Source organism: Lathamus discolor, chromosome 5 (genome assembly GCF_037157495.1).
Source record: "Lathamus discolor isolate bLatDis1 chromosome 5, bLatDis1.hap1, whole genome shotgun sequence".
NCBI lineage: Eukaryota > Metazoa > Chordata > Aves > Psittaciformes > Psittacidae > Lathamus > Lathamus discolor.
The window spans coordinates 27770928-27792106 of record NC_088888.1 but is presented as its reverse complement, the minus strand read 5'-3'; the positions used below and the strand labels follow the sequence as shown (position 1 = coordinate 27792106).

General features: G+C 38.8%; 1 protein-coding gene across 1 annotated transcript in view; it reads left to right on the top strand.

Annotated features, from left to right (window-relative positions):
* The window catches only part of KIF26B (kinesin family member 26B), a 295717-nt gene that overhangs the window by 174412 nt on the left and 100126 nt on the right, over positions 1 to 21179 (top strand). Inside the window, exon 5 of the mRNA XM_065680140.1 lies at positions 13543 to 13726. Coding sequence (XP_065536212.1) covers positions 13543 to 13726 — 184 coding nt within the window. The remainder of the gene's footprint in view (positions 1 to 13542; positions 13727 to 21179) is intronic.

The window sequence follows — 21179 nt, the reverse complement described above, 5'->3', positions numbered from 1 at the left end:
GTCCTGTTAAAGCAAAAGGACTGGTTTTAAACTCTGCAGCTCCATGAAAGGATGTAAGGTGTTTTGTTGGGGTTTTTTTGTTACGATAAAGGAAAGTGCTGTGATATGCTGGTATCTTGAAGCAGCCTTTTAGAGAGGGCTGATTGCAATCAGTATTTGCTGGGTATTAGGACACAGAAGAATCAGGGTGGGAGGAGGGAGGGAGAGTCTGCCTGATGCTCCTCAGAGAGCACAGCACGGTTTTGTTTTGAGCCCAGGAGGCCTGAACTGATAAAGCTAGCAGTTTAAACAAGTCCCAAATGGATCGATACCTTACAAATAGAATGAAGTTTTCATTTTGATCTGAAGCTTCAACAGGAGAATGTTTTACTCTGAAGGAGCTGGAGAATTCTTTAATACAAGGAGGCAGCCCCAGATGTGCCAAGTCCATCGGGCAACTTCATTTTAACTACACTACCCACTCAATAAGGTTTCCATCCTCTCTTGTTTAAATCAGATAAAAGCATTTCAAGTGAGAGCAGAGTCTTGTGACATTGAAAATTAAATTCCCAGGATTTATTTTCTGGCTAGCCATTGTGCTAAGGGGTTTATGGTTATTTGAAATAACCAATATCCTGCATGTGTCAGGGTGATCAAATTGGAGAATGGAAAACAGGGGCTTCTTTTGCTGCAAACACAGGGTAAGGAAGCATTTGGATTGACTGTGCCTTGCTGCAGGTAGCTGTAGTAGGGCAAAAGGCACAAATTCTGTTTGTTATCTTCTAGTCTGGAAAGCAAAGTATACTCAAATTTTTCTGTATGCAGGATGTCCTCTTCCAGATGAACCACCCTGACTGCAGGGCATCAACATACACAATGGATTTTCAAAAACTACACTGCTATAATTCTAATATCAGTTTATGGGTTTTGGGGTCCTTCCCCAAGGCCAAACGGATTCCTTGCAGTTCTCTAGTACTCTGGGCATTATAGACTCTGGGCCTTCTTCCATAAAGCCCTTATTCTGAAAAAAAAATCGTCAAAAGATGAACCGACATTATTGAGACGAGCCACAATGAGCAAAGTTTGACTTGAAAGCTTTATGCATGGAAATATGAGGCAACCTGAGCCTAAGCTCAATTCTGGAAGAAGATGGCATCCATCTGCCTCTTGTAAGAAGAAAGAGAATGTTTCTGTTTCAAAGATCAATAGTCTCATATTGCAGAATTGGATTGATTTTTTGGAAGTAGCTGTATAAAAACATTTAAGATACTTTAATTGTAACTTCTTTGGTGGGTTTCTCAAGAATATGTTGCAACATCATCTACTCTATAATGGGATGGTAAAGAAGTCTCTGATCAGTAAACAGTTTCTTTATTATATATTTATTATAGTAAGAAATACAGGGTTTTTTTGTCTTAGAGTGCTGTACGACAGGCCAAATTGCAGCTGTTTGTTATGTAGAAGAGAGATGGTAGGATCTGGCTGCAGGCTGTCCTTCATCTTCCTTCCTGTGTCCAAAAGGTTTTTCTGATGTTGTTAGAATAAAATGTATTTTAGAATCATATAGGTGTACTTTGGCAACTAAGAATTTCTGAGGTAGGTGTGCAGGTAAAGAAGTACTGGAAATGTTTTCCTAGTCCAACAGAAAACTCTGTCCATAAGATTCCTAGCTTGACATTCTGGTTTCCTGACTATGGGATATTTATTATGAAGGAGGCAGATGAACCAGTTTCCCAGAACTTCTCATCAGAGAACTTCCCAGAAAAGTGATTCTGCTCTGATGAAGGCAATGCAGTGGCCCAATCTCTTGTGTCCGGGAGCTGCATTACTATATGAGAGGTCTCTTGGAAGAGTAATTTTGTTTGCTTTTCTCCAGTATTCTCTGAGTTGTTGGTAGAGATATTTTTTAGCTACTGAATGCTCTGCTGATGAGGACCAGGTTTTTTAAAAGAATATGCTTCGTAGCAAGATGCTGTGACATAGGGGATGTACCTTTTGATAGGATTGCACCAAAAAGAGGTGCTGTGGGTCAGGAGCCTATGGCTTGTTGGAGAGGGAGGAACCAGAAGAAGACCCAAGCCCTGAGTGACCTGACCTGGCTTTCAGTCGGCCAGCTGTCCAGGAAGAAAAGCTTCAGGTGCAGACATGTCTGGGAAATCTTCAGGTATTTATTGAACATGATTTGTCTTATGAAATACAAGGAAAAGAAAATTTGTCATCCTCATAGCCCTTGACTAGAGAATGGTGGAGAAAGACAATAGGAGAGCTCAGAGTTTTAGCTGAATCTCCCTGCTTGGGAAATGAGCTTTCATTCTGACTGCACCAAGTAAAACATTCGTGTCTAGCTCTTGTTAGGGCAAACAGCGATATTCTGGCCTGCAGATGATAAAAATATATCACAACAAGTGAAAAAAAAAAAAAAAACCAGAAAGCAGCAGATTAGTTTTCTGTGGATTTTAAGAGGGAAAAGTTTTTTCCGGCTAATATTACTGCTTCTATTTCTCTTATCTACCATGGACCCGTGAGACTCAGAGACTGGGTCCCTTTGGTGATTCTGAAGTACAGACAAGACTTGTGAATTCCTCTGATTTCCCACTCCCTATAATACAGTCTTAGTTGTATTTTATCAATATTGAACATGAGTTACTGGCACTTTATTCAGATGGAACAGAGGTACAAATATAGATATTATCAACAATTCACAAAATAAACTTCTCTGTCTTCTTTATATGTGTCAGGATGCATTCAGAGAAACACTTCTGGCATAAAATTTGGAGTCATTTTAGATGACTTATTTTTTAATTTCTAAAGGTATTTAAAAATTTTACTTTTGTGAAGAAATAAAAGTACATGTGAAATATTTGTTCATTTTAGCAGTGTGCCCAACTGAGAAGTGCCCTCAGAACTGAAAATCAATTTGCTTTCACTGAAATTTGTAAAGGTAATAAGCAAAAGCCTGCAGATTAAAAGCTTCACATCTCTTATAAATTCTGCTTGTTGGTACATATCTGTACTGTTCATTTCTTTCTGTCAATGTCTCACTACTTTGTGTGGTGTATTTAATTTCATGTTGATTCTTATTTCACTTTACTGGAAATAGAAAAACAAGAGCAAAAGGTTTGTTTAAAAAAATAACAGTAGTTGCCAACAGTATTAGTGTTTTCGGGTTTCATAATTTTTTCATAATAATTCGTTCTGCAGCACGATTAAAGTAGATTAAGGTCAGCTCCTAAGGGAGGTGAGGTCGGAGCCAGCAGAATGCTGAGCATTCCTGCAAGAGGCTGGGTGCATAGGACTTGCCCTGCAAATGGCAGGATATGAGGACATTTAGTGTTGTGTAGAATTGCTTCCTGAATCTTCAGTAGTTTGTCAACTTTTGTTCCCTAGCAAGAAATGTGGATTTAATTCAAATTAGATTACTTCATCAGCTTCTGCTGATTTAGATTATGTTTTCCGAGAAAGTAAACAAGAATCAAGAAATTTTTTAATGGTTTTGGTTACACCCTTGCAAAAAGAAGTAGTGATTAACTTCTTCAGTTTTAAACTGTAGTTTGACATTTGCTTCAATTATATGTAAATTAATACTCTAAAAATGAAAGCTTGAATTTTGGATTGAATAAATTGCTGAGGCTGATGCTAAGTGATTTTACTGAAATTCTTTGGGGAAAACATATTTTGAAAGAAAAAATAAATATTTTATTGCTTTCAGAATTGTAGTAGCACATCTTTTGTATCATCATTGAATCAGAGAGGCTGGAAAGGGCCTCAAGATGTTCCTAATCCAACCCTCTGCTCAAAGCAGGCTCAGCTTTGAGGTTAGGCAGGTTGCCCAGGACTTCATCCTTTTGAATAAATGGAGCACATAGACTGCACAACCTTACTTGGCTGTCCTCAGGGTGAAAAAACTTTTCCTTATGCTCTGACCAAACTTCTCTTATTGCAACATATGCCCATTAGCACTTCCATGCCTTGGTTTGAAGAGGCTGACTGTCATCTTGGTACCCTTCTCATGGGTACTGGAGGGATGGATGCTAGTAGGCACCTCCCAAACCACTGTCGCTATTTGTGTGAATCTGCTGAGGAGACCTAGATTAAAGTACCATGTGCCACTGTTCATGAATTTCTTTGTGCTTCAGCATAATATCCATGAAGGTGGGATCATAAAATGTCTTTATCTGTTTTGCTTATAAGCTATTGGGCTGGGACTGATCCTAGCAGGGTGCAGTCTGTTAAGAGGAGGACCTCTGTTTTGAACCTTCACATGTTATATGTAATAATGGTGATAGTCTCCAGTAGTTGAAAACAACTTGTCTCAAAGTATTTTCACTATCTCATGTGGTGACTTAAATAAGCACAAGACAAGACTAACAGGAGCTCTTAGAGGAAATATTTTTTACTATGACAGGTGATTGCTTGTCAGAGCTGGGCTTAAGTGTATCGAATTTCAGTGCATTTGCGTTGTCAGAATAGTTTACCATTTGTATGCTGGTGTTATTTTAAATATGCTGGCTGACAGAGTATTGTTGAGTCAAAAAACCCTGTAAAACTTACCTGGCTTTTGGCCTCTATGTATCTGTTTAATTGCTCTGCCAACTGGAAAGTTAAACAATGACAAAATGGACTATGAATTTGTGTGCTGGCTGTTTTTCCTCCTCTTGTTATGAGAGGTTTTTTGCTGAATGGGACAGAGATGAAGCACAGTAGCTTTCCGCACAGTGTGTGGTCAGGTGTTAGCATCCAAGGTAATAGAATAACTGTAATCGTATAAGCTCCATAAAGCTTACAGTTAAAGAAATTGCTTCGTGTGATTTTAAGGACTGTTGTTAAATGGGCAGTGGTTTGTGGGCCACTCATTACAAAGCCTTTGTTAGTCACATTTTTGAGTTGTCATAACTGTCATTACTTCTTACTCATGAGGCAAGCCAGCTAGCCAGCCTGGCTAACCAGTTCTGTTCCATGATTTGACATTTGCTTAGTTGTCTCAGGTATCAGGAAAATCTGTTTGCCAGCCATCCCTGGTAGCACTTTCAGGAGAAGACAGTATAACTGTACAACTATACCCCTAATACTTTCCAGACTTGAAGACTGACAGATCTGCATGTGTTTTGTGTTTTACTCAATAACAATACAAATATAAAACAGTGCACATCTCCGTTCTTATTACTTAGTGGCAATGCCATGGTCTAATGATCTAAATCTTATATGCAGGAAATACTTCTTAACACTAAAGCTTGAGCTGGACAGAGCTTGTTTCTGACCTTTAATTGAAAGATACTAGTGCTCTTGTTCACAGCTGTTTGTGACAGAAATTAAGGCTACTCTGGTCTGTGATTATTGGTCTCCTGTCTGTACAGTTTTCCCATGGCACATGAAGATGCATTGCCAAGTAACCATGGCACTAATTGGTAAATGCTTACATTTGAATTAATTTGACTTATAGTAAATGTAGCTGGTTTTCTTCCTATATTAAACTGGTGCTAAACATCTGATTTTATTTTAGCCGAGTGTAATTGTTCAGCTTGCTTCATGCATTAAGCATGCAGTGACACATACCCAACTTATCCTCGGAACTTTCCAAGAATGGGATAATGCTGTGAGCACCATCCTCTGTCTCCCATGACTACCATTTTTCATAAAAGCATTTCAGAGAGAATAGTAAGCTAGTTAATAATAAAAACAATCTCTACCTGCTCTTTTGAAAAAATTGACTAGTGATTTGTCTTCTGTGTTCAAATGCCGAACATTTTCTTAGAGTTGGGTCCTTCTGCTGGTCACCAAAATCACTTTTTTCTCTAAAAATTCAGGCTGATTATGTGTGTCCATAGCTAATAACACAGCAGGAAATGTGGATCTGGTAATTTTTGTAGTGTATGTGGTGACCTGGATCAGTAATGCCTGAAATTTAGGAATAGTACTAAGAGGAGAAGAGAATGAGAAAAAGAAACTGAAAGAAAGGAAAGAAAGCAGAAGCTGTCTTTCTCTAGCTGAATGTATTAAGTAAAGATTGAATCAAGACGTAGTTTTCTTGATAGTGTTGAAGGATAAAGGTATGATTTCTTGTAGAAATCACAAATGTGATAGCTAGTGTGATTTGTTACGTTTTTGGCCAACATTACCCCTATAAATGAGAGCTAACTAATGATCCTGTTGTCAAAGACAGAAGGAGATCTGTCACTGAACTGGAGTTTTTAAGGAACTTTTAGGTTAGATAAAAAGGTCTTTCTTGAAATACAGTGATACCCAGTGGAATCAAACAGTAATGACATGAGAAGTGGTTTGTTTCATATCTTGTCATATTCTTCTCTGAAACTGGGAGTTTCACCCAAACAACAGCTGTATAGAATATGAGTCCTCTGTCCTTCAGTATGTACTTGTGTAGGACTCTGAAGTTCTCAATAAGCTATTGGTCTTCAAGCATATTCATCATTTTATATTTGGTGCAGCCTAGGAGCAGCTCCGTGGCCAGTGAATTTACATGAATTTGAACTTAATATAAGAGCAGGTCTGAGCTGTTAATTTCACTAACATTGCCTGTGTGCAGCAAGCCTCAGATGTTGTAAGACCTGCCCTCAGTAAAGTCTGAAGCCCTATTCTGACTCTGTTACAATTAAATAAGTAGATACTGAGTTCCTGGACAATTACAGTACAGTTCCAGGGGAGAGCACAGTCACCAAGATGCTGTGGCCAAAACATCCAAATTAACCACCCAAGAAGTGAAAGATTGCAGCCTGGGACAGCTTTATTGTTGCTATGAAATTGAATGCATTCATAAAAATAAAGAGAACAATAAGGGGCAAGTGTTTAATGGGCATTAGAGAGATGTTTATTATGCCTTCTACACATAAGCAGAAAGCTCAAATTATCTCCAGATTTTAAAGGCATTGTAAAATAATTAAACACAAATACTGAGAATCTTACTGGAACTGCAAATCCAGAAAATGTTCCTCTGAGGATTGTTATTTCATTCCTTACATGTCTTACTAGGCTGAAACACCACAGCCCTGGGTTTGGCCACACAGAGAATTAAAGTGGAGAAAAGTTGTCCTGATTCTTGTTCATAGTTTGTGTGAAGGAAGGAGGGGAGTGTAGGGTGGGAAAGGACATGGCAAAGCATCTGTAAGATTTATTGCTCTGTCTTTTTGCTTTCAGTCCTGATGGGAAAAGTAGTTCCATATAGAAGAAGAAACCCAAGAAGGTTGTTCTCACTCTGCCATAGAGCATGCTTCTGAGGTGGTACCCCCAGTTTGCAACAGATGGTAGAGAGGCAACCTGACCCCTTGCAGCAGCGCACGGTTGTTAGCTTGTTGGTTAAGCATCCTGTAGAGTATCTCTGTTCTCTTTGCTTTAGAAGATGCAAAGAAAGAAATGGCACAAAGGAAGCCATGTCTCCTGGCCAGATCATTGCCCTCCAAACAGAAAGATGAGACTTTGCATTAAGCCACATTTAGTACCACACCCCTCAGATTTTAATGTTGGGACTTGCCATAGTAATTCAGGCATATTAGCCATGTCAAATGAGTATGATTTAGAGCACACTTTGGCACAAACCAATTCAGGAGGTTAAAGCTGTTGGCAACCAAGCCGAAGTAAATGTGAGAAAAGAAGCAAGGGAAGGAAAGGAAGTACGCAGACAGGGTAGTGGCAGGTATGGGGCCTCTGCTTTTGGTGGTCACACTCAGATCAGCTTGGCTGTAATATCACCTTAGTGAGTCTGTGTCACCTATGCAGGTGATTGGGAGAAACAGAATCACTTTTCGTGATGATTCAGAGAAGCTAGGTTAATTAGAAAAAGCGGTTATCTTATTTAGTGCCCTGTGTCCAGTTTGTACAGGCAATGTATAACTGATATAATTCAATAATTAAAGATTCTCGAGAAGAAGCAACTGTTGAGTGACCCTGTGTAATCAAAAAACAAGCCTGTTTTTTCTCATATTAAAAAAGCCTCTATGATTGTAATTTTGCTGTATCCCCTGATTTTTTTACTTTACAGCTACATATGAGGGCCTATACGATATGATGACTCATTTTATATAAACATATTTACCCAAACCAGAAAATACACCATGAATCCATATTTGCAAACATTTGAGTTGGAAATAATCAAAACTAATGGCAGGCTTCCAGTATATTTTTGTTTGACATTCCATCAGTCAGTGAAAATACTATGCAGGCTACATTTTACTTAGGTGGCAGTCAAGATTTTCTACTTTTTCTATAGGAAGAATTATGGCTGGGGTTTAAAAAAGAACCCCATAATCATCAGTAGGGCTTTTGTTTTGAGAGTGAAGATAGGTAATGGTGTCCTTCACCTTTAGGTGCCCAACCTGAGACCATAGGGTATAAGTTTCTTGCTGGGTAACCAACACTGTTGGTCACGAATGTAGATGCGTTCTATAAGCAGTAATATATCTGCACAAATATGCTTAGAGAGTTTGTTCAGGAGACTGATTTCCAGACTAAATTTCCATCTATTTTCTGACCCAGCACTAAGATACAGCATGCAAAGCAGTTTTGGAAAAGTAAAGATGTTTTAATTAGTAGGGACTATCATTAGTCTCCTTTGAGCTTGTCAAACCAGCACATCCTCTGGGAAGCCATCCCTTGCACGTATATAAAGTTCATACCTTACTCCTTGAGTGGGGCACCTAGCAAAGAGTATTTCTCTTACAGAATTAAATTTATGCCTCCAGATAAAAAAGAAAAATGGATTTTTGTTTTAATGAAAATTGCAAATACTTAAAATAAAGTTAGCTAGTATGTGACCATTTAGCCTCCACAGCTTGAAAGCCATTTTCTCTGTGGCAAATATGATATGAAAGGAAGCATATTTTCAGATTTTATTTTGACACAGAACTAATATGCCAGCTCACTGGCTCTTATGATCTGGAATTCTGTTTCCAAGGGTCATAAGTACTGGAGGCATCATAGCGTATTATGAAACTGCAGTAATGAATAATTATACAGAGATATGCACCTAAAGAATTTTTTTCATAAGTCAGTGGTGAAGAGGAGAGTCAGGTACTGAAGCATGGGAATCAATGTTACTTATCAATGATGATCTTTGCTGACACAAGTATGAATACTATTTTGACAATTAAATGTCTGATTTCCTTCTGAATCTAATGAACCTGCTGGCCTTACTGATCTCTGCTTTGACAGTGAGTCCTAAAGTGTTAATTTTGTCTTAGATAATGTATTGGTGAAAAAATAATTTCTTTTATCAACCTAAATAGGCATCACTTGAATTTTATTAGCAGTGTTACTTTTCTTAAGTGAGAAGCAGCAAATATGCCATGAATTGGCATAGCCAGCCTTGCTGAAGTTCATGATCTTGTATGAATTTATGCCAGATAAGTTTCTAGTACACTCTGTTCGAGCTGGAGGCATAAGAACATTATGTATCGCAGGGAGACTTTGTTTATTATTCTTTCCTTTATGTGCTGTATCACATCATTTGTTTTGTTGTGAGTTTTTCTGTTTTGGTTTGATTTGGTTTTTTTTTTTTTTCCCTTCTCTGACTACTGATTAATAACAAGTGGATGTATGGATTTTTCCTCATTTTTTGAAGATGCTTTTTGTGAGCCACCCAAATTAATTTAAAACCCATGAATTTCAAACTGTTCCTTCCCCAGTGTTTCCTTATGTAACCATTTCTCAGTGACTTCTCTAAGCAAGGCATTTACAGAGCTTTCCATAATACTCTTTATCTAAAGAGTTTCATCAACTTAATTTCTGTATTGTTTATAAGGAGTATGAATAAACTTCTTAGCAGATATCTTTGGTTGACCCCTAGCAGTGCCTTTGTTCTGTGTTAAAATTTGATTAATTAATCCATTTCTGTTCATTCATCTCTCCAGACAAGTTTCCAAAGAGCATACTTTGCCCCCTCACATCACAAAATTACCTCTAAGCTAGTTTACTTCAATTTCTTCAACGAATCCCGCAGAGGATCTTCAGCTTTCATAAAGTTCATACCAGTCACCAGTTGGCTTCCAGTGTAGGAACGTTACCTCTACAATGAATCCCAGCCTGCCCGTGGAGAAAAAATGTATCACCATTTCTGCGTAGATGGGAGGTGAAAAATGTTTTGACTGCCAAAGATATACCTTGTTAGACTTGTATTTAAAAAAAAAAAAAAATAAAAAACAGAGAATGTCCTTTCAAGAAATGACGTCTTTGCTATGGGTCAGGTGGACGTTCGAAGCAGTTTTCCTTTCCTGCAAGCAATGCATCAGTTTTATTTGGATTGAACTTTAATCAGCCTTTGAATACCTCTCCTGCAATCTCAAATCTTGATCTTGTGATTATTTCCTCTACCACAAATCTTGTAAGCTTTCAAAAAGTCTCCAGCTGCTTGTTTACATAGGGGCTCTTGGGGAAAAATAATTCAAATCACTGAAGGTATGAATGCAAAGTATATTAGCTAACCTAGATTAAATCTGCATTATTTTGGAAGATACTTCAGTAAAATTACCATAGACAGTTCTATTGCAAATGAGTCCACACAGTGGTCTAATACAGTCTAAATTATGCACTTCAAAAATTCAGTTTGGATCAAGCTCCTTGTGTGCCTCTGTGGACACAATCCCTACCACAGGCTTACCACACACGGTGGGGAAATGGTTTGCATTGCACTCCTGCATAGTTCACAGCTGATATCACTTGGCTCAAGTGGGATGTAACATAACTTGGAGTATAATCAGCTTATTGTCAATACATAAAGCTGTGCTGCCATCATTGCCATTACCATTACTGCAGTACTCTCAAGTGGAAATCAGAATCCTATTATACTAGATATTAAACAAATTAGTTGCCTCCTGCACAAAGAGCAGAGTCTGAACAGTTGATGGCTGGGCTGGGCAGGCTGTGAGCTGCAGTGGCATCCGTTCTCCCAAGATCCAGCCTGGTGCTTTGCCTGAGAGGTCTGGTGGTTCATAGAGGCTGCATGGTAGGGCCGGGCTTCCGGCTTGACTCGAGGAGTATGAGAATTTCTAAACTACTTTGCTAGATTCCAGGGCCAAATCATCATCAGCTGGCATGACCAGCTGTGTTCAGAGCCATGCTAGCCACCCAAACTGAATAATTTTACTCATGCAAATGTGCTCACAAAAAAGCCATGCTGTGCATGTTTGTGTCATGCATGTACAGCCTACATCTGGTTAAAATATCCTTCTCTTCCCACTTAAATGCTCTGGGAATTACCTGAGGCTTATTGCCTTTTTGATCCCTTTCAAAATTCAGACAAGTCTGATAGGGCTTGTAAATGATTTTCTAGCCTGCCATGCATTGATTTTTCTCTCCTTGGAGAGAAACAGAAAACCCCATGAAGTTGTGAGAGATGGTTCAATGCTTTTTCATATATTTTGCCAGTTTCAGGCCAAAAATATAAAGGACAATGCATGTTCTGCCATTTGAATGCAATCTCAAAGGTTGTAACTGTCAAACTAGAATATAGTTCCAAGGTTTCAAAAAGGCCAGGTACCTCCAACTATGTCTTTTTTCTTCAAGAAAATGCCAGCTTCATGGGGTCACAAAGTGGTTACACTATCAGCTTTGTAAAAAGAACAGCAAATGCTGGGGAAGCCTTTAGTGGCAAGAGGGATAATGGCTCTGTCAGTCAACTTAGAAAATGGCTTTTAGAAAATGTATTTTCACCCAAGGTAAGTCAACGAGATCAGATGTATGACCAGAGTGGGTGGAGCCACTGCCTATATTTAAGGCTGGATTACTGAGCTTGACAACAGGAATATGTCTTTCAGTGTGTTTGGCTAAAATTGTATTTTCAGTTGTTGCACACAGCATACAGGATTTTCCTTAAAATGATGAAGCTAAGGCATAAGAAAACTTTGATTCAGCATGGAAAACTTCATACAAGCATTAGTGATTGACAGTGTGGAAGCTGAAATCACTAAATCCTCTCAAACCATTGAAATGTTGTTAAGAAAATGAAAAATGCTTTTTGCTTTGGTTTTGAAAAACCATGTTGATTATGTTTTCTATGAAAAAGAAAGGAGACTCTTAACAGAGAGGGCCCAGATTATGAACTGCATTCTTTAGGCCAGAGGGAAAGGAGGGACATGGACAAGGAGGTGGTACAGAAACTTCCAAGTTGTAATTCTGTGTTGGGTCAATTAAAATCTCCTGGTGTTTTTCTTTTATTAAAAACTAATCTATCTGGAACTGCTTTGCACTTGCCATAGGCCAAAAGAGTACGTACTGGTGGTGCATGCAAAGTGCACATGACCAGCTGATGTATAGCATCTTCATGCCCAGCAGTAATTTGCTCATGTGTCTAACACATCTGATACAAACACAAGGTACTTGCATACTGTGTGTGTGTTTTATATATATATATATATATGTTCAATCTTTTTTCCCCCTGACTTCTTGGAATAAAATAATGTAATTACTTTTTGTAAGTTGAGTTTTGGATTATGTATACTGAAACTAGTGTAATGGAGCTAAAGCTTCTTTCGGCTTAGGAGGATTTAGAATTATTGGTCTTGATTGTCATACTTCAGCAAAGTCAGGAGAGCTACTATCAGCACAGACTATTTTATACCTATCTTAAGTCACAATTTGCGAAAGCAAACAACATGAATGTAATTCATGAATTGTTATATCCATCTCTCCTTTGAAGTGGTACTCCAGTGGACCTGCTCTGTTTAAAGTGCTCTTTTTTACCAAAGAGAAACCTTGGGACAGTAAGATTAATATTAACATTATCCCTGGGCAGTGCAGAATGCACAAGTGTTGGAACAAAAGAGCTGCAACAAAGGCTGAATGTGGAATTTTCTCTCAAAATACGTCATTTTTCAAAAAACAGTACTGGGTGTTTCTGTTCTGGGAAAGCTTAGGGGATTTTTTAATCAAAGTCTATACAAACTTCAGCACTGTCATCTAAGAATGGCATAGTATCAAAACCCATCTTCATTGTTTTCCCTGCTCAGTGGTTAATGCAGCTGTAGGTAGGTATGGCTGTCTCCATCTCATTGTAAACAGCAGTATTTCCATTAGTTCCCTGTTTGTTCGATTTCTAGACTGGCTTATGCTTTAAGAAATTATAAAAATTTAAAATAGCAAATGCAAGGTTTCTTACACCTCGGCAAATTCACTGGAGCTTTTAATACTAATTAGATCATTTAATACTAAATAGATCATTGCAGAACTGTTCATTTTGTAATCAGGCACAATTCTGTGTGAACCATTTGGTGGTGACTGAACTTCATTTTAGAACAGAAATTGCCATATAGCTCATTGATTTAATTGGAAGTTTTAGAGCTTTCTTGAAGGCTGAATTGTTTCAACAGATGAGATAGTGACAGAAGCCTAATGGAGAACCTACATAATGCAGACTGTAAACTTGGAGCAATTTTGTGAAATCAGTGAATTATACTAGTAATAATGAGTGAAGAACAAGAACTATAAAACTGTTAGGATCAATAAAGTCAAAACTGAGATCCTACATAAATAGTGACCTGATAAATACCTTTGTTTATTCTTGACTGCTTGCGTTGATGAGTTTGGGTTTGTTTTAGCTTATTCTTGTCATTTTTCCCACAGAGCTGCTCAGAAATTGAACCTGTCTTCCAAAAAGAAGAAGCACAGGCCTTCTGCATCATCTGTTCCTGAATCTCCTCTCTTCCCTACCAGCTTCAGCAGTATACTTCAGACTTCCCCACCCCCTGCACCACCATGTTTATTGAGGGCAGTCAGCAAAGTGAAAGACACCCCCGGTTTGGGCAAGGTAGGCCTTGCGAGTATCACTAGAACACTTGTTTTATATGGGAGAAGATTTTATCCTTATGAAAAATAGTAAGGGAATTGGAATACCATGTCATTTCTCAGTTGGTTTTATTGCAGCTGGTCCCTGAACATGCGTACAAAGGTTTAACAACATAAGTCACTTAATGCAAGTGAACTTTTAATAAAGTTGAGGTTGACTTGATCAAAGCCAGACCTAATTGTGCAGGGCTAATACACTTCAGGGTCCAACGGTACTAAATGCACCTGCACAGCACTACTAGATAGTGATAATGTCCATTCTGCTAGGGTTTCTAGAGTGGTTGGTCTTTGAGGCTTTTTTAAACTGCATAGCAGTTGCTTGCTGTGGCATGTTCTGGGTTCCTGATCCCCTTGCTGTCCAGACTGGTGTCTTGGTGGACTTGCTCTAATTTGCTTCTAGCTCATGTTTCTTGGCTTTCTTCCAGTACAGTCAGGACAAGTCTGGGCCATGTACCTGAACAGAGCCTATGCTGATAATGATGAATTGAGCCTTTTTCCCTCTGTCATGTTATTTCCTCCCATTTCCGTAGTCATATCCTCTTAAAATGCTGGTTATGTTCATAGTTACAATGGAAAGTGGTTGAGATGATAGAGGAGGTGGCTATATAGTTTGCTGTTCCTTTGTTGTTTGTCTAAGTGGCCCTTCCTCTTCCCTGTCACAAATGGAGAGCCTGGCATATTACATCTGGGAATACATACTCATTGTTGCTGAGGATGGCAGTTTGCTTTAATCAGGGTAGTTTCTTATGCAAGCATCTGTGTACATGGCATTTCCATATTCATTGAATACTAAGCTGTGACAATGAATTTGGTGAAAATCTTTGTATTTAGAAGAAAAATTGTAATGTATGATCTAGGATGCTGAGCATAGGATGGGCTTTAGAGTTTTCATTGCTGATTTTAGATACTCATTTTCTTATATTGTGCAGTTCCAGATATTTTTTTCAAAGAACAATGATGCTACTTTCATGGATGGTTTAATGCCTGTTTGGAAGGGGATTCCCTCAACACAGGGCTTTCTTCCATTCCTTTGGCCTGGTAGGTGGGAAGAAATGTACAAATCTGTCATGATCTTACAGAAGTTAGTAGTGGTAAATGCTTTGACTTTAATGGGAGGAGGAGTAAACTTCAACCTGTTTGTTGTAAGAAGCTGCTATGGAAAACATTTGCAATAGAAGCCATCCTCTCAGGATTCTTACTTTTCTGTGCTTCGGACAGGTTATCTCTGAATAAAAATAGAAATTCCACTGAGAAACAATGAAGGTTGTGTTCATGAAAACAAGGGACCAATCACCTTTGTTGAACTGTGTGGGCACTTCTCCTGACTATTGGTTTTCACCCTTCTCGAAAAAAGCATCTACATACACAGAGACACAAACAGGTCTGTCAAAACGCTGCAAGCTTTATCTGAACCTTTCTTACTTAATAAGTGGTTTCCAGCGGATAGGGTTTGGGAGAGGGTTTTACAGTATGCCCAAACAGACCTGTCATTTGCTTCTTCATTGGCATCATGTACCAGAACAGTCTCCAGACTTACCAGCTGAAATTTTGCAGTTCTGCAGTTCAGCCAGTGAAGGAAGGTATTCCTTTTCAGTTTAGACATACCATCCTGTAGCTATCAAAGTATATGAGAAATAGGTAAGATGTTTTAAAAAAGTTTTCACACATGCTTCTCTAAAGTAGTAAACCAAATTAGGTTCATTCATAGGGTCAAAATAAAGATTTTTTTTTTCTTTTTTTTTCTTTTTTTCTTTCCCACATTTCCATTAGCAAAAATACGTCTAACCTGCAGTTTCTGGAATTCAGTTTAATTTTTCATCTCTTTGGTTTCTTCTAGCAGTCACCCTATAATTATGACCTGAAGCTTGTGTACTTTTTTTCATCAAAGTTTCCCATCAGTTACCTCTGTAGTGCAATTTTCATTTTAATATGTCAAAAATAGGTGTGAGGAATAATAAATAAATAACTGCGGGATAACAATGTAATTTATCTATCAGACTTGGAAAATTTCAGATGAGGTAATGGAATTTCCAGCTTGTTTGCTTTTAATTTGTATTGTTATTATTTATACATGTTCTGTTCCATTTGGTTGGCATATGTTTTGATAGGAGCATGCTAAAAACTGTTACTTTTCCCAACATTTTGTCTCATATAGTGCTTTCTGTAAGGGCATAAATTTATAACATGTGGACCTGTGTGGAGAAATTGGGTTCAGGGAAGCTAAATGTTACTTTCAGTCACTGAGGGTTTTTTCTGATTTGTTTTTAAATAGCATTTTACCAGCAACTCCAGTGTGATAAAACTGTTTAAAACACTTTGGGCTTGAGTGGGCTGGGCAATTTCTAACATGACAGTTTGTTACTGGAAAGTCTGCTTCATCAGACCTGGAAGGCTCACTGTTGCCAAGAGTTCTGGATTTCTGAGACTCCTAGGGATAGCTGCACACAGACAAGCTTCCAGGACGACAGGCTCTTTGCTATAGGGCTGGAAGCCCTGGCACAGATGGTGTGTGTTGCTGCCTTGGTGTCAGTTTGAGAGCTGTCAGTTTGCCAAGGTAGGTGGGCATCTGAGATGCTGCAGGGTAAGAAGTCAGGTACTTTGAAGCTTAGACTTTGAGGTTAAATTTCATTTCAGTTTTCTAAAATGAACTTGCCACCAAACAGTTGCCATTTTACATTTTCATTTCTAGAAGTTTCAAAGATTCTACTTCTCATTGCAAAATTGAGGACTGATTTACTTAAAATGGTAGAGTTTCTCAGCTGTCAGGTATAGGCATATAATTTTTGTGAGTCAAACTAGGAAGAATATCCTACCAGCAACATACATAAAAGTTAATTAGCAGCTCAGTTAGCGTGTATATGGGTACAACTGAAGAGTCTAAACTGATGAAGAGCATTATTCAGGTTGCATGCTGCAGACCTTTTCTTACAAAAAGCCTGGCAAGTCAAATGTACCAGCCTGGAATTTGGAAGAGGTGTTATTTGGAAGTTAAAGTTCAGCTCCACAGAAGGGTCATAACATCCATATGTGCTCTGGGTTTGCATTTGCTGGCAGAGGGAACTGATCACAGGTGATAGTGTGGTATTCCCACAGTTGCTTCTTGAGAGCAAAGTTTTCTTTTGTTTCGAGCGACAGTTGTGCCCCATAAAATGCCACATCTTGACCGTCAGTTTTCCTGCTCTCTCTGCTGTCTTTAAATTATCATATTCTGAGTGGCAGATCGCTTTCGCTGGGTTTACGCATGGAGAGACTGCCACTGTCCTAAATGACTGTACATGCAGTTTCCCCAAGTCCCATTATTTTCTGAAAGGTATTTCTTGAAACTGTTTTGTCCTTTCTGATAATGAACCAAGAAACAAAGCAAAAGGTTTTCCATGCAGAAAACATTAATCAGTCCACGCTTGCACTCAGATTAACTACTGTAAAGGCATTCTAGTCAGGTGTGCTTAGATTTTCTCCCCAGTCCGCTTCCCTCCTTCTTCCTGCTCCTCTCCTTCCATTTTCTGTCAAACAAAACCAAAACTAAACCAATACTTCTGATGAAAATCTAAAATGTTCTTTCTGTGAAAGACGTTGTTTTGTTAAATCCCACGTGACAGATGAGAAACAGCTTGAATGAAAAATTTTCTGACAGCCTTGATAAATAGGTTGCTTTCAGGTGGCACAGGGTTTAGGATGAATGGATTTTGTCTCTGTGCTTTCTTTCATTTATTATTTCTTTGTGTGTAGTCTTGCAAACTGTCACTGAAAGGTATTCGTTATGTTTGGGAAGAGATTTGTTTACTTTTCCTTGTTTATTTTTTCTGTGTGTGAATTGTTGTTTGTTGGTACTTGTTCAGCTCAAAATAAAATAGCAGCATTTGTGCTTTAGAATCATCCCTGTGCAAAAAGTTTCTACTGTGGAGAAACAAGTCACCACTGAACCTTCTTCGCGTAGTTATTTCAACCTGTTAGCAGTATGGACTGTAATTTGTTACACTGTGTTACTTCTTATTTTTCTGTACCACTAGGACTCCTGTTTCCAAAGCCTACCCCCATTTTACTAAATTGTGGATAGATTCAGATAAAAAGACCCTGTTTCTGTACTAGGACACTTATGATCTCAGGGTAGGGAGGAAGACCAGACGAACGGGAATCAAGAAGAAACAATGAGGTATTATCTGTCATCTTGATAGCAGTGTCCTCAACCCATCAGCAGTCTAATGTTAGATACCCCTTGTCAAGCTTTGGTAGGTGTTGTAGAAGAGGAGATTATTAAAATCTTTGAAGGGGCAGTAATAGGTCACACTGCAGATGGTTTTGAGGAGCCCTTTCCAAGTGTATAGGGCAGGGTAGGAAGCAGCACAAGAGGGGGGTTTTTGAGAGTAGTAAATGAGTGAGAGATGCAGGGTCAGCAAGGGCTGAGCATGGAACCTGCCTGGTCAGGGGGGCTAATGGGAGCAAAGCCACGGCCAAATGCTAGGAATGCCAGCAAAATGCCAGTAGGAGATTAGCGATGTGATAGACATTTCTGAGTCATACACCTTTCTTCTAAGGATTTGTGTCACACACTAAAGAAGGTTTGGTTAAAAATAATTTTTTAGTGCCTGGCTGTAAGAATTTAATCTTCCATTAAAGAGTAATATTTGATTGAAATAAGCCTAAAATCTGCTGTTCATTTTACATTAGTCTGCAGCTTACCTTTTCCTCACATTAATTTGTATAAAACTCTATCTGGAATCATCAGAAATATTTTGACTTGGAAGTGCCACTACCAAAATAATGGAGGATTTTTAGAGGCACTCAACTATGTTATTCCTTTGACCCTTGTGAATGTCACTGGGATTGGCAGCCACTTCCCTGAGCCCCACTGAAGGTTTGCACCAAAAAGGATAGCTGGCGAGTATATTGCTTAATGAAGGAGAACACATTTGTGTGGGGAGAAGTATGATACTCCTTGCCTCTTTGGAGGCAGGAGGACAACAGAAGCAGAATATCACTGATGATTAATGGGCAGTGTCTGATGGCTTTGGCCTAAAAAGGACAGTGGTAATACCATTGTTAAATTTTAAAAGGTAGCTTTATGTCATACCATCCCATTTTGTATATTGATCATCTAACATGCTAATGTCCTTTTGATCCAGGTGGCTAGTCAAGATGCAGTGCTTTGCAGACTTTTTCCAGACAGGGAAAGAGATTATGAAAGGAATGGACCATAAAATGGTTTAGGTTGGAAAAGATCACCAAGTCCAACTGTTAGCTGCCAATTCCACCACTAAAGCATGTATTATGACCAGATATTGTTAGTGAAATGTAGTTCTTTTACAAGGAAACACAAAATCCTGAATGCCAATGGAGAGAAGCAACCAAAGACAATTTTCCTTCTTACTTAACCAGGTCTTTTCATCTAGGACTTTAGTGTCTCATTTCTTCCTTAGTTTAAGGACATTTCTTAGTTCTACAGTACCAAAGTTTGTCCAAGTTTGTCTTCACCCTGGTTGTTCCTTCTGTCCCTGCTTCTCTACTTGCGCTATTTCTTGTTTCTATGTACCCCTGCCAAAAGTAACAGTGAAGAAAACCCCACTGCCCATGAAGTTCAGGTTTCTGAGCAGGTTCAGAACTGTCTTTTGGCAGGGACAGAAGTGTGTGCCAATGCTTTGGGTTCACAAATGGCTAGTATTTCAGCTATCCACTGCCTTAAAATAGTTTGTTGGACTTCTCACTACTTAGGGCAACAATTTTAGCACTAACCATAACATGCTTTAATCCAGGCTATAGTAGCACAATAATACATGTGCTATTATATATAAACATTCTATCTGGCTATAGTCTGTACAAATCATGATTTGGATAGTCTTTGCCAATAGGTGTTTTCATTATCAGTGTCAACTCTTTGTACTGGTGGAAAATAGAGACATTCTTAGACTTATGTGATTTGTAAACATGATTTGAAGGGAATAACATCTTGATTAAGTTCAAAAGATAAGGGAAACCTCCTCTTCTCCTATCAGAGTTTGCATTCTGTCTAGGTGATTGGTGGATGTGAGGATTTTTTGGCAACACTATGGTATACATCAAGCACGTGTTTATGAAAGCCTGTGTTAAGGTCAGCAAAAAACCAAGCACAACTTACAAAATATGTTCTCTATTTCACTTTGCTGACATCCATCTTGAAGGCTTTACAGGAATAATCAGAAGAGGTTCTCTTTCCTTTGTAAAGCAGAGGCTCTCTCTCCATCACTCAGGTGTATAGGGGAAAATGTTAACAGTTAGATGAAAAATGTGATTTTAAACCCTTTATCACAGAAAACAATTTCTAAGGTGAAAGCTGGTTTTGCCCAAAGTTACCATGGTTACTGAAATGGGGGGAATAAAAAGAAAAAAAAAAAGATGATCCCTTGAGGCATTTAAAGGAGACCTATATGTTCATCTTTGTTGTCAACATGATTGTTGTACAAATTAAATAGTTAGTTCCACTTGGAATGAAATCCAGGTGGCCTATTGCCCTCCAGATACAGTTGCTCAGAACTGGGATTTTCCTCACCAGATCTACTGTTCAGATGTGGCAGAGAAGCTTTCATGCTCTTTGGCTTGGTTCCTGCTAGGAGGGCTTTTCTGGGAGGAGTTTTAATACCTCAAGCTGCCTTAAAAAAAAAAGTGAAATTAATAGCATTTCTGCCATATAATCTAGCCAGCCTCTTTAGGAGGGGAAAATTAGGTCTTGCCCCTACCTGTTAATGAGCCAGTTTAAGGGCAGTGGGTCCATTTTGGCCCACCTGCAAGCTATTCAAAGCATAGAAAGTTGTTCCACAGTTCCTGGCTTGACAAGCTGTCATTCCTGATAATGGGATTCCTAAGTTCAGCTGGCAAGGAGCAGACTCCAGAGAGAGGAGCTCACGGCAAGCGGATGCTGCTGGTTGACATTTTGGGGCATCATGATAATTCTAGTTAATCACTTCCACTTCATTTCTAAGACTCTAGTACTTTTTGAAATGTCCTCTTCTTCCCTGCCCTCTCCTCCACACCTCTCACCCCATTAATTCATTTTTAAATCCATGAAGAAGAGGTTAATATAAATCAGGAAAGTCAAGATGAAAGAAACTGAAAATTACAAAGCTGTTTCTCAGGCAATGCCGAGGAAGGAATTTAAATGCTGAATAGTTTGCAAAACCTGGGACATGGTAAATTTTCTGAGATCTCATGCAAATCGCAGGCACTATACTTTAAGCACTCTCTGTAGGCCTTGCTATATATATTTTTTTCTTTAAAACTTCCTCAAGCTTTTCTCCTCCCAGCCTCTTCCTTTTGTGTTTGACCTCTCTCAGCACGTGTCCGAGAGCAGTGCTCAGTGGTGTGGGCGGGATGGTGACACTGCAGGAGGCTCCACTATAGCACTGCTGTAACATCATGGACTAATGATTTGGCTGAGCCTCTTG